General features: G+C 44.8%; 1 protein-coding gene across 14 annotated transcripts in view; it reads left to right on the top strand.

Annotated features, from left to right (window-relative positions):
• The window catches only part of AXIN1 (axin 1), a 78372-nt gene that overhangs the window by 36367 nt on the left and 28905 nt on the right, over positions 1 to 13100 (top strand). For all 14 annotated transcript variants that reach the window (XM_086854368.1, XM_023936491.2, XM_086854361.1 and 11 more), the window contains one exon: positions 11998 to 12138. In XM_086854368.1, coding sequence (XP_086710494.1) covers positions 11998 to 12138 — 141 coding nt within the window. The remainder of the gene's footprint in view (positions 1 to 11997; positions 12139 to 13100) is intronic.

Here is a 13100-nt window from a genome sequence, read left to right as displayed (position 1 = left end):
CCTGGTCAGTGAAATTCTCTCTGTATGGTGTGGCCCATATGTGCTCAGTAACAGATAGTGGGTTTGTGTCACACAGATGGGCTCCAGTGTTTCACAGCTCCTGTGCTCCAGGCCATACACAGAAAAACAACCTTTCCCTTCATCTGTGGAATTTCATTTCTGGTTATGGCACATGGGATGATTGCAGTGTGGCAGTGGGTCAGACAAGCTGCAGTGCTCTGCTCCTGCTACAGAAGAAGAAAATGGTGTCAGAAACACATTATGTCAACTGGGGGTGATTGTGGGCCCACTGCCATCCAAAATGCAGAATTAAACTATGTCTCACCTCTGGGGCTAAGAATGTGGCTTTTGCAATGGTCCTGTGTTGGATTCAGCATCTGGGGGGCTGTCAGCTGGAGCTGGAGCATTTGAAGTGATTGTAAGATCTTCTTTCCATGTAGGTTTTCTGCTGAGATCAGTTGTTCAGAGCACTTAAGAGTCTCTCCACACTTTCCCTTTTTCACTAATTATCAGTGTCTCTGGGGCCTCCCTCCCCTGTTGAATTTGGTTGGGTGTCAGCAAGTACCTTGTACTCAGAATTTCTGGAGAGATTAAAAAGGCTTCAGTGGAACACACAGTTTGCTCATCTAGCCTTGTGTCTTTAAGAAACCGAGGTAAAAACCAAATACAGTCATCTTTTATCTGAACAGTGGTTAATTTGTTTAGAACAAAAAGCACATTGCTTGCATTGTCACTTATTCTTCCTATGTGGAGCTGTCAACTGGTTTTAATTGTATAAAGATAAATAGGAATGGAACAAGGCTTCAAACAGCTCTTTTATAGCACTTGGAGTGGACATGGTACTTCATATATATACCACAATAATACATACCAGATGAAAAGATACTGTGGAATTTGTGTAATAAAGGTAAAAGCCCATATATCTGCCTATTCCAATGGATAAGAACCAAAACAGAAAAAAATCTTGAAGGCAAAAATAACAACAAACCCCAGCACAGTTCTTGAAGTCAAGTTTAACTTGCTGTGAAGTGCCCCCAGGAAAAACAAGCACGGGATTTGCCCGAGCAGCGGCCAAACCTCATAAGGGGATGGACCACATGTATCAACCTCCCAAACAGTTAAAGGTGTCTCTCCTCCCCCCAGGTCTGGAGTTCAGCTGGACCCTCTGGTATTGCTGTGTCCCAGGAATGACCCTGTGAGCTCCTGTGTAATTTGCCTATGAGCAACTATTTTATTTTTAATTTTTTCCCCCTCCCCACCTCCTTCAGCTGATTTTCTCTACATTTTAATATATGTTTCAATGAGGTGAACTGGTTCTTGCACCTTGGATTATTTAGAATGCCTCTGGAGATGTGTCACCCTCAGCAGCAGAGCATGCCCAGCACACAACCTTGGAGTTACACTCAAGGAATTCCCAGTAAACAGGGATCACTGACACACCTGCCCTGGCTCCCTTTGGATGCTGGTCTCCATCTTTCTCACTGCTCTGAAATTCTTTGCTCTTGGTTTTCCAGTCAGACACCAAATTTAGATCCATTTGTAAAAGAACAGCCATGAGAAATGGGAGACTGAATCCACTGACTTCCTTCTTCTGTTTTATGTATGACTTTGTGTGACCTCGATGCAGCGATTGATGGTTTGGCTTCCAGGTCTGGCTGGAGAAGCAAGGTTTGGTGACTGTCCCAAAACTAGGACTATGAAAGAATACTTCATGCTCACCATCTAAGGAAAAGTTCCTTTAATCTTTGTTTAAAAGGAGGGCTGTTTGTAGCAGCTTCACAAGACTGTCTTCCCTCTGTATGCCTATTTTCCAGGGACAACAACAAGTTGTTTCCTGCTAGTCTGCTAAAGTCTTAAAAAAAGAAATAAAGTATCTCTAGAAAAGGAAATACCCTTTTTAACAGTATCTGTCTCCCTTAGATGCAGTTTCTATGTTTTACATTCCTTCTGGTGGTTGTTATTACAGTTCTTCTGAGGATTTGTCATTGCTGTCAACCTCTAATAGACCTTGTCAGAAGGACAACATGACTCAGTCCACCCTCCTCTTGCCCCAGCCCCTGCATTATATTGGCCAGGTCAGCTTCAGCTGTGAAGGGAAAGTCAGATTACGAGCTCCCAGTAGAGACCAGGAGACTGAGTTAGGATTTATACTTTTGTTGTGATGCTGACATCTCTTTGGAGCTGAGCAATAAATAATAGAGCAAGTTTAAAAGCTTTTTGCAGCTTGCCAGTATGTTGTTGTTGATATAGCCTGCCGTTTGTTAACATGATCCAACAAGTATCCTTTAATGACCCCATTTGGGGAGCCTGTGAGACTCCAGAGCACTGCTAGAGAAGCTCTGTTTCATGGTGCTGTACTTCTGAGACCTGCTTATCTGTCATGGTTGCAGTCAGCTGATGCTTATGAGCTCCTGCTCATTATAAAGTACTGTTTGGAGGCAGAAGTCTTCTGCAGGGGTACTTCTTTTCTGTCCCAATCTAATGGTCTCTTGACTTTAAACTTGAATGTGTTCCCTAGAGGGAAGTAAAGTTAAATAAGACTTTGCAGGAATTTTTAATGTGAAGGTATGAAACGTCTTTGTGAAGGTCTTTTGCTTGACTGAGTTGTTTTTTCATGTGCTGCCAATATCTGATCCCACTTCTTGACCTTTAATATACACTGAGAGAGAAGATTAGGATGTTTCTAATCAGCTGAATCTCCCCTCTGGGAGCACTATTAAATCTTGACTCTCAGCTTTATCTCCTCCAGGTCTTGCCAGCCCTCCATGGTTTTGGTTTTGTTACCAGCTGAGGTCAGAGTTCATTCACCTCAAAGGTTCTTGTTCAATGGGAGAAGTTTCTTGGATCATTTCTGTAGGAGTTAAAACTCCAGCAAGCAACTCTGCTTGGAGGCAGACCTCTTCTCTTCATGTGCCTTGTAAGCCAGACCTTAATCAGTGAAATAAAGTCTTTTATTTTGTGCAGGATTACTGCTAATTCTGCCCACCTCATCATTAGGAGGGCTTTGTCAAAGGTCTCCGTGAGCAAAGCTGAGTGGTTTTGAGGTGCTAAGTTAGGTGCCTCATAGGCATTCAAAATATTACCTCAGCTGGTTTCTTCTGCCATCCAAATTTGTAATTTCATTAAAATTCCAAGTTTGTTGGCAATGAATTGGTAACAAGTATTGAGTTTCATACCATTGTTTTGAGGGGAATTCAAGTGAGGCTAGCAAGTCTGTGGTCGTGCAGCTCAGCTTATGTTACATGGCCCAGTGGTACAGGCAAGCAGTTTAATGTCAAAGCTGCAAGTAGTCTTTATAAAACAAAGCCCCCATGAGCTTCATATCTTCCCCTTTCATTTCAGCCATCTGCAATACCACTGTTGTGATTGAAGTATTGGGAAATTTATCCCTGAAAGCAATACAACAATGGGTTGCAGTGCTGGGGTTGATGCCCTCCTGAGAAGCTTTGGTGGTCCCAGCAAGGACTGAGCACCCATGGTCTTATTCAGCCCTTGGATTCCAGTGTTCCTCCCGTTCCCCAGTGTGCTCCATGTACCTGTAGATGTCCCTGCCCTGTCCTAGGTTTTTGGGCACTCCAGAGGCCCTGTAGGTATGTCAGAAGGCAGGGAATGATCTGGAGTCATTCAAAGCTGGATGCTTTGTTTCCATCCAAAGACTTATTGTACAGACCTTGGTCTTAAGTTACTGAAGTTGCAGAGAAATGTGCTCATAATTTCTTTCTTGTAAGCCCTTTTTTGTTGAGCGGAAATTTTGGCAAAGAAGAGTCGAGTCACTGGAGAATCCCCAGTTCTGCCTGGTTACACCAGGTTTCCTCAGATCTTTCCTTGGAACAAGCAGGCAGGAGGAAATACTTTCCATTTCAGAGAAGCGTGGACAAACAACGTTGCTTCAGACAGAGGAGAAAAGTGGCAGACGGAGTTAGCTGAATCCTGCTGGCCAAAAGCATGCTCTTGCCTTTATTCAGTCATTCCTGGAACACAGTGTTCTTATTGTATTCCTCCTCACCCCGCTCAGTGCCTCTCCTCGGGCTCAGGCCTCAGAGATGCCCCAACCACGGTACTGGCAGGTTTGGGGGAGTTAAAAAAAGCATCAAACACATCTCAGCAATGGAACCTCTCCCTCCTTGCCTGACGTGTTCTGAAAACCTGGATCCCGTTAGAAATGTTCCTGCTGTCTGGAAAACAAAGTACTCGCTCGCCTGCTTTAGTCATTAAGTAAATCTGTGGTTTGGTTGAGACAAAAAATAATGAAGAAAAGCTGTTGAAATCCTGGGATTAATTTGATAGTTTGCAGGCAGTGGTGTTTTTAAGTGGAGCTGCTGCCTTCTTTATGTTATGAGCAGTCCCAGGTACAAACCTGGGCTTCCCTCTTTCCCTGTGCCTGAGAGCCAGGCATTTGGAAGTAATTTGTTCCACGAAGGCCCTCTCGGTGCGGGCGAGGGGGCTGCTCTGGGCCGGGAGCCACAGTGCGTGGGTGTCAGCACAGCCCGGGCTGGAATGCCGGGAGACTTTGGGCTGCCTGTTCCATCTGTGGAGGGAGCAGCACCCCGGGCTGCAGGCAGGGACGGCTGCTCGCTGCCTTGGCATAACGGGGAAGGCTCTGAACCTTCGGGAGGTTCACTGCTGTTTTACTCCATCTGTGACATGGTGGCCCCTTCTGGGAAGAGCTGTTTCCTCTGGACCTCCTTGACATCGCCCCGCCTGCCTTCCCAGGGAAGCAAAACTGTGGGGTGAAAAGCAGAGAGGCACAAAAATCCCCACAGCACTTTGCAAAGTGTTTCCCCTCTCCACCAGCCCAAATTTACCTGGGACAGTCACCAAGGAAAGCAGAGAGCAGGGAGCTGGCACTGAAGAGCTGTCTGAAATGCCTGCTCTGTGTGTTCACCCACTTAACCACATATATATAGATATATATGTATATATATGAAATCACTTGTATTAAACATAGATGTCATTTCAGTCTGAGGAGCCAGTTAGCAGAGTGGAGAGCTCTTGCCAATCAGCCTCTTGCTGAATTTTCCCCTGCTCTCAGTTTAAGCAGGGGAGAGGAGACTGCATTATCAGCCCTCTCTACCTGTGTCCATGCTGGTGATCCTGGTTTCCCAGGGAGAGCACATTTGGAGGGTCAAAAAATCAGGGATGAAGACTCAGGTCACACTTGTTTCATGCTTGGTTGTTCAGCACAACCCTGCACAAGCTTGATTCTGTCCCAGTAAAATATTAAAAACAGTTGTCCTCCTGTGATGTACTGTCTGGCAGAGGTCAGGACGTGGAGGTGAGTGTGGCTCATGGGTGGCAGCAGTGTACCCTGGATATCCAAAATGCACACACACTGCTGGGTTTGCCCTTCTTTTGTAGCTTCTGAAGTCACTACAGCAGCTTTTGGATGGCTGATGCAGCCTGGCTGCTCTAAAGCAGTGAGGCTCTTGTTCAGTTGCAATTAATGCAGCCAAATATCCTGTATATTTTATAGAAAATGTCCCTAATATTGTTATCTTTTCATGATGGATAAGGATTCATATGAATCATGTCATCATTTAAAAAACCAAACAAAACTACTATGCTATGGTATAAACTCATGCTAATATATTGAAATTAATCTAGGCAGATACCTCTTACTGTTAGATATGGAACAGAATGTTCTGCAATATTTGCTTTATTTTAGGAAGATGATCCAGTTGTCCAGTTAATTGTTGTGCAGACATTGTGTTGCTTTTTTTTTTTTTCCATTTTAATGAGTATCTTTTGCTTTGAACTATTAAATAAATGAGGTTTGTGGTCTTATTCTAGGGAAGAGATGCATTGTTTTTGGGAAGGACTTGCTATTATTGTTTGTCAGACTCAGATTTTTGCAGTTTTGATTTTAAATCTGTAACTAGAGGACAAAATACAGTATTACATTGGGGTGATGAGTGAGCACAGCCTCACCTCCATTGAGAAGGAGGAGCTGGGAGGGCTGGTTTGGAGATAGACAGTCAGATGAAATCTTGAGGGACTTGTTCTGCAGTTTCCTTGGAACACAGTGGTTTCATCCTGTTGTCTGAAAGCCTTTCCTAAGAAGGTTAGGGTGGTGATAGGGCAGCATAGCCACAATATTTAGCCTATCTAGTCCTTATTTGCCTCCTAAGGCAAACATTTTATTTCCTGTATTTCAACTTCCTTCCTAGATTCTCCCCCACCTTGCTGTATCCTATGATCTGAATTACTGGTTGTAATTAATGCATCCTCTGTACATTAGTCCAGCATGAGAAGTAACATGTCCTTGGTAAATGCAAAGGAGTTAGAAACTGGAAACTCAGTCTGGTAAATCTTGGATTTAGCTTTTGTAACTGTGCTTTAATACTTCACAATAAATGCTGAAGCTCCCCATAAAGTAATCTCCATGTAGTCCTAAAATGGAATTGAATGCCTTAGAAGAAAAGAGAAGAGCCCTTATCTGTACTTTTAGTTACATTTTTATTTATTTCCCTTCTTCCTCTGGCGTGGGAGGATGAATACCCAGGGAAGAAGATACAGATTTGCAAAGGCAAGGAGTGCTAAAGAGCGTCATTTTTTTCATCAGCTTTTAAAAGCCAGACTGTAATCATAAATTCCCTGATAGCTGGAGCATGCAGAAGTCATCTTTAAGCCTACAAGTGACAGGCTGCTGTTGCTTTTCAAACTTCAGATTTCTTTTTTTTGTAAGACACAACTTTGATCTGGCTCCTTTGTAATGCTCTGCAGAGCTCTGGGGCCGCTGCGCTTGCCGGCTGCAGAGCTGGAAGTGAACTTTCTTGGCAAGAGCCATCTGGAGACCTCAAAGAACAGATTAACTTGTCCAGAATTGATGTGATCTTTGAAGAAGCTGCCCTTGCCTGGAACACATGTGATTAGCCTGACATTGGCAGTGATAAAGTTGAGATGCACAGCAGCATCTGAGTACCCAGAGTAATTGGGAAGAGTGTTAAGTGGAGCAATCCCAACAATCTGCAGTCAGATTATCAGGTAAATCCCCAATTTTAACCTCTTGAGCCGACTTTGCATCTTTAGCACAGATCAAGTCCAGTCAGGAGTGAAGGTTTTCAGCTTTGCATCTTCATAGACTTTTTGTTCTTAACTCCAAAACGTTCCCATGATGATGGTTTGGGAAAAGCTGTATGATGCAACTTCTGTGATAGTCATTGGTACCACGGATCAGAAACAGACTTTTCTGCTCAGGTGGTGGATTAATGTAATCTTGTAAGTCGGACTCCACGGTGGATGCTGTTGTAATCCCTTGTTTAAAGGTGACCCTGCTGCTGGGACACTCTTGTCAGCACGTGCTCTTTAGGCACGCTGAAGGGATTTGCTACAGCTCGTACATCATAAACCAACATGTGCAGCTTTTAATTTGATTGACTGCTTGTTATAATGAAATGTGGAACTGCATGAAGGATGTAACAGTCACCTGCTTGTTGGTAGATGTAAGTTTTGGAAGTAAGTGGCCAGCTGGAGATTCAGCAACCTGTGATTCTAGAAGGACATTTTGTTTCTTGGGTAGAAGTAAGTAATTTTTAAATTTTTCTTTTCCCCCCCACACTTGGATTTGCTAATACTGTCTCAGACAGCTGCTTCCTTGGTAGTGCAGGGGTTTGGAGGAGCTTCCCATGCCACCAGAGATTTTGGAGTTTCCAGATCAAGGAGGTGGGGCACCCTTGCAAGAGGAGGCCTGCTTGGATTCTGTCACAGCTTCAATTCTTTTGAGGAAAAATTTTCTTCCAGAAAATGTCAGTGTGTCATAAAAATTTAGTGCTGGAGCTGCAGAAGGGGGTAGCAATGAAAACTGATGGATTGATCAGCTTCCCTGTTAAACTGGGAGCTGTTCCAGCCATGCTGGAGCTGCTAGCAGGCTTGGGAAGACCATGTCTCTCAGACCTGCCAGTAGGATGTTGCACAACTTACTCCCTCCAGTGGAAATTTAAATTCTACAGAAATTAGTTGCCTAGAGGCCTTTCATCTTCAAGGAAGTTTTCTTGTTGCCTTAGTGGTTTTTTTTCCCATGCTTGATGAAGAACATCAGCGAAGGAGGTGCATAACTGGTGAGAACCAAAGGGAGTGCCACTCGGATTTGGCTTTGGAGGCGGGATCAGTGAGCTCTTCCTCCCACTGTGGGTGCTTGAAGATGATGCAATTCTTCCCCAGAGCACACCAACCCTGGGGTTTTTGCATAGAGCAGAGTAACATGTTTGGCAAAGGTTGGGGACTTTGCATCTTTGAATTAAAACTGAAATAGCCATCAGGGGAAGTTGTGTGAGAGAGACTGGGGTTCCCAGGCTGGAAGGAAAAGGATGCCCTTAGGGACACAGGATGCAGTGGGAACTCCACATACAGCAGGAGTACTGAAGAGGACCTCACCTCTCTGCTCCAAGATCTGATGATACGGATGTCCCAAATGCTGGGTGCTTGGTCAGAGGAGTGAGACTTCTGGGGACGGATGAGATGCAGCCAAGACAACATGCAAAATAAACCCAGAACAGGTAGAAGGAAGCCTCAAGGCAATTCTTTCTGGTTTTTTATAGCAGTTTAAGCCCTTGTCAGCATTACCAGAATGTGCAGTGATCAGCAGAGGGCTTTATGCAAAGAAAAGGCAGCTGGTCAGGCTGACTTACTCAGGTCGCTGTGATCTCTGTTATAATTGTTCCCTATGTGATTATTTTGAGGGTTGAGCAACTGAGAGCTGCAGAAGAGACATGCAGCTTTATTTCTGCAATGTATGAAATGTTCTGTGTTCGTTTCAAAAATGCTCATTGCTCTTTCTGTCTTAAAAAATGAAATAAAATTCTGGAAGGCTGCAGGAATTTTTGTGAAGTCTAACTTTAAATGGTCACCTTTCCTTTTATCACCCTTATCAGTGCATAGAGCTCAGTATGTGAGGTTTTTAGCTGACATTTCAAATCGCTCTGAGGGTGCCTGAATCGCTTTTAAAGCAGCCTCCCCTCTCAGATCAGAAGTGACCAGGTTTTTTTGTTAGACTCCATGTTCCTTTAATGTTTTCCTCCTAATAGATGTTGAAAGTGTTCTTCAGAGGCACAGCACAAAACATTCAAATAGTGATACGAGCCAGCTGAAGAGAGTTGTCAGGGAGGGAGAACATTAGGAGAAGGATTGAATACAGATGGATTCCTCAAAAGTAAAGTAACCTGTTATGATTGCTTTGAAATCCTATACCCTTTCCATCTCTGTACGCTTACCAAAAGTTTACATTTGCATTGATGTATTAGAGGCAGAGCTAAAATTGAAGTAATCCCTGTTGTATACATGCTTAAGTGTGTAATTTTTGTTAAATACAACAGTTGTGACCAAATCTGCATCCTCAGTGAGAAGACCACAGCTGGGGAGTGTTGTGGGAGAGCCCAATCATCCCAACTCCTCCAGAGGTGCCACGGACATCCCAGGACCCATCTGCTGACTCTTGGTTTCTTCAGCCATCACAGTTTCACACCCAATGACCTCTTCAGGTGCCCTCTGCTGCTCTGTCTTTATATCAGCAGATACAAAGGAGAAATGGATTGCCCTGTGCATTTTATTCTGTATATCTGAGTGCTTTCTTAGTATACTGCTAGAATAATCCATGCCTCTTCCAGAGAGTCCTGGCAAAAGGTCCACTAGAAGTTGGTGTTATATTTTAATTGGGTTGTCCAAAAATCATCCTTCTCTTTGCCCTCAGGGAAGGCCTGAGCTATCCATCATTCCTGCCTCAATTTAAGAGGTTGTCTCAGGCTCCATCACACCGCTGTCATGTTGGATTTGACAGGAGGTTTGCACTGCACAGCGCTCCTTTAATGTTTAGAACTGACCGTTCTGCACAGGGAGAACAGCTGAAGGGGGCTGGTAAGGTTTTCACTTATTATCCCTTGCTTTTTAGGGTGAACTTGTTCAAATTATTTCCAGTACCTGTCCAAGAAAGCTGTTCTGAAATCTGATGGAATATAGAAAGGAGTTTGCTCCAGTGCACATCTGCAGCAACTGGCAGAAAGTTTACATGCTAGAAGGTGTCTGTGACCATCCCAAGGCATCCCTGTGCTCAGCCCCAATTGACTCTGTATTGTACCTGAGCATGGTGAGACCTCACAAGGCTCCCTTCTCTTTGTCCCTTTTCATGGCCAAACAGCCATGAAAAGCTTCAGCTGGTTCAGTTTTAAATGCCCTTTGCACCATTCTGCAGCTATGCTAAGTTTAATCATCCAAGGAGAAATAACTTGGAGTTTTGGTTGGTTTGTGGCACACAGAATAGTTTCCTCTTTCTGAGAGTAGGAGAGTAATCTGTTTCTAACCGACCCCATAATGGACCTGAAACAATTATGATTTTTCCTAGTGACCAGTGAATATGCGGGACCCCTTGAATTACAAGGAAAATGGGTTGTGTGCTGGCCACCCAACAGGCAGGTGAATAGGAGCTGGGTGAACAATGCATTGGGGTGAACAATGCATTAGCTGAAGGCTGTAACCCTGTCCAGTTCTGATTTTAAAATACTTTGGTAATGCTTCCATCCTGGTACACCATGTGCCATACTTTAGATAACAGCATCCAAAAACCTCTGCCTTAAATGGGCTCTCTGCCAGTCCCAGTTTGTGCATTGCCTGTCCTGTGTTTATAATCCATGCAGACATACACAAACTGCCAGCTTTACCCTTTGCTGGTGTCTTCCTCACCTCTGCTCCCTCCATCTGTGTGTTTCTCATGGCTTTCCTTGTCTTATCTAAATGTAAACTCAGTGGGGCAGGGGCTGCTTTCTCTTGTCTGTAGGACTTTAACCACTGCAGTAGAACCAGAATCATTTTTCTTGGCAGAACAGGGATGTGTCCTCCATGGAGATGTTTGCACAGGGCCCATTGCAAATCACATCCACCAGGTGCCAGTTACTGAGTTACTAAATAAAGGATGATGCTGATGAGCTTTGTGATCTGAACTGAAACAGGACTCTGATTTTCAGAGCCTGGAAAACCCAAGCCTTCATCAGCTTCAAGGTATCTTAAAAATGCTGCTCTTCATGCAGAGGGGCAGGCAGGGAAAGCAGGGAATTAAGTGCTCTTTGGTTTATGTGAACATTTCGGCTTGTTCCTTCTTAGGGCACATTACAAAATGACTTGCAGGAGAACAAGATGCCTGCATGGCCTATCTGTCCTGCAGAGTGGCAGAGCTGGAGGCACATTGGCAGCAGTGGCTTTTCTATGCTGGTGACAGAGTCAGCATGATGGAATTCTTGCTGCTTGGTTCACAGGGTGCTTCACCATCAGGTCTCTGCCTGAGCAAGGAACTCATTTCCCAGGCTAGCTCATGCAGGCAGCCTCCCATCCTGATCTTTTGCTGAGGAGAATGAGGCTGGCCTGCATGTGTACTTGAATAACAAGGTATGGGCTGTGTACAAACCAGTCTTCATGGATCCCTGAGCAGACTGTCCACTGGAAAAGCTGGTGTGATTATGGGGAAATTCCTGGTGGAATTTGCAGGTGTCCGATGTACCTCAGCGCACCAGTGGAGGTCGGCTTTAGGTACTGTGCTATGAGCAACAGCTGTTTGTTCACCTCCTTCCCTCTACAAATGTGTTGGAGAGATGTTAAAGTAAGCATAGAATGGGTGAGCTCTGCTACACATTCCTGTCTGTTGGAAGAGCAGAAGCCTATTTTGACTAAGAAAAGGTATTTGTCTAGGTATTGCTTTTAGATGCTCATAGAGTGACAGTGCTGAGCAGCTAGCCTACAGACTCCATAAACCCTGGTGGAAACTGGACTTCTTCCATACAGTCTCATTCCCTCCCTTATCTCTAACAGCATCATCTTCATTACTCCATTAATTCCCTTTTTCTTCCAGCTAGGAGTCAAATTGTTCATGATTCTATCAGTGCAGCATAGTGTGAACACAGCTCATTCTGTAGCCATCGTTGAGGCTGGGGCTCCAGGTAGAGTCCTTCTGCCTGGTGATGCAGAGCATGGTCCAAGTTGTGTCCTTCTAACTTGACTCTCATTTTTCCCTCACAGGCATGGGTCGTGGAGAGAGCCTGTTAACCCCTACTATGTCAACACGGGCTATGCTTTGGCACCAGCCACCAGTGCCAACGACAGCGAGCAGCAGAGCATGTCCAGCGATGCCGACACCATGTCACTGACAGACAGCAGCGTGTAAGTAGCCCCAGCCTGGGGGACAGCCACATGTGTCCTCAGCAGTGCTGCTCCTGGCTTGTTCTGGGAGAGAGGTTGGGCTTGGGTGGAATGTCTGAATAGACTATGGTCAAGATCATTCTCACTTTCCTTTCGGTTACTTCATCACTGTGCAGGCTACTCAGCCTTGCCAGTCTTGTGAACATTTGCAGCATAAAATACTTCTAAGTGATCTAAAGTAAACAGTGTTCAGTTGGAGTTTCTGCAATGTTTCTTAAGCCAAGTGCAAAAGTTGGTAATGTAGGATGACTTTGTAGTAGCTGATTTGAGATGCATCATCTTCTGAATATTAGACAAAGCCTTCTACTTACCTGGGTGCTTCTCTTGAGATTTTATGCTGCCAAATTCTCAGAATCACAGAATGGATCAGGTTGGAAGAGACCACGGTGGGTTATTTGGTCCAACCTCCCTTCTCAAGCAGGTTCATCCTAGAGCAGATTTCACAGAATTGTGTCCAGATGGTTCTGAAATATCTCCAGTGAGGGAGACTCCACAGCCTCTCTGGACAATCTGTCCCAGTGTTCGGTCACTGCAGAGAGAAGAAATTCTTCCTCATGTTCAGGTGGAACTTCCTGGGCATCAGTTTCTGCCCATTGCCTCTTGGTGGTGCCCATTGTTGCTGGGCACCACAGAGCACAGCCTGGTCCATCCTCTGAAACCTCCCTGCAGATGATGGCCATTGATGAGGTCCCTTCTCAGCCACCTCTTCTTGAGGCTAAACAGGCCCAGTTTCCTCAGCCTGTCCTCATTAGAGATACCCCAGTCCCTTTGTTGTCCTTCACTGGACTCACTCCAGGAGCCCTGTGTCTCTTGTCCTGAGGAGCTCAGACAGCACAGCAGATGGGCTAACAGCTCAGTCTGTGATGGCTCTGCAGTAGGATTGGTGACTGACCAGTTCTAGTTTGTTTGGTGACCACTGCACT

This window comes from Cyanistes caeruleus, chromosome 17, assembly GCF_971803275.1.
Source record: "Cyanistes caeruleus chromosome 17, bCyaCae1.hap1.1, whole genome shotgun sequence".
Classification (NCBI taxonomy): Eukaryota; Metazoa; Chordata; class Aves; order Passeriformes; family Paridae; genus Cyanistes; species Cyanistes caeruleus.
This window is presented reverse-complemented; position numbering and strand designations above follow the sequence as displayed.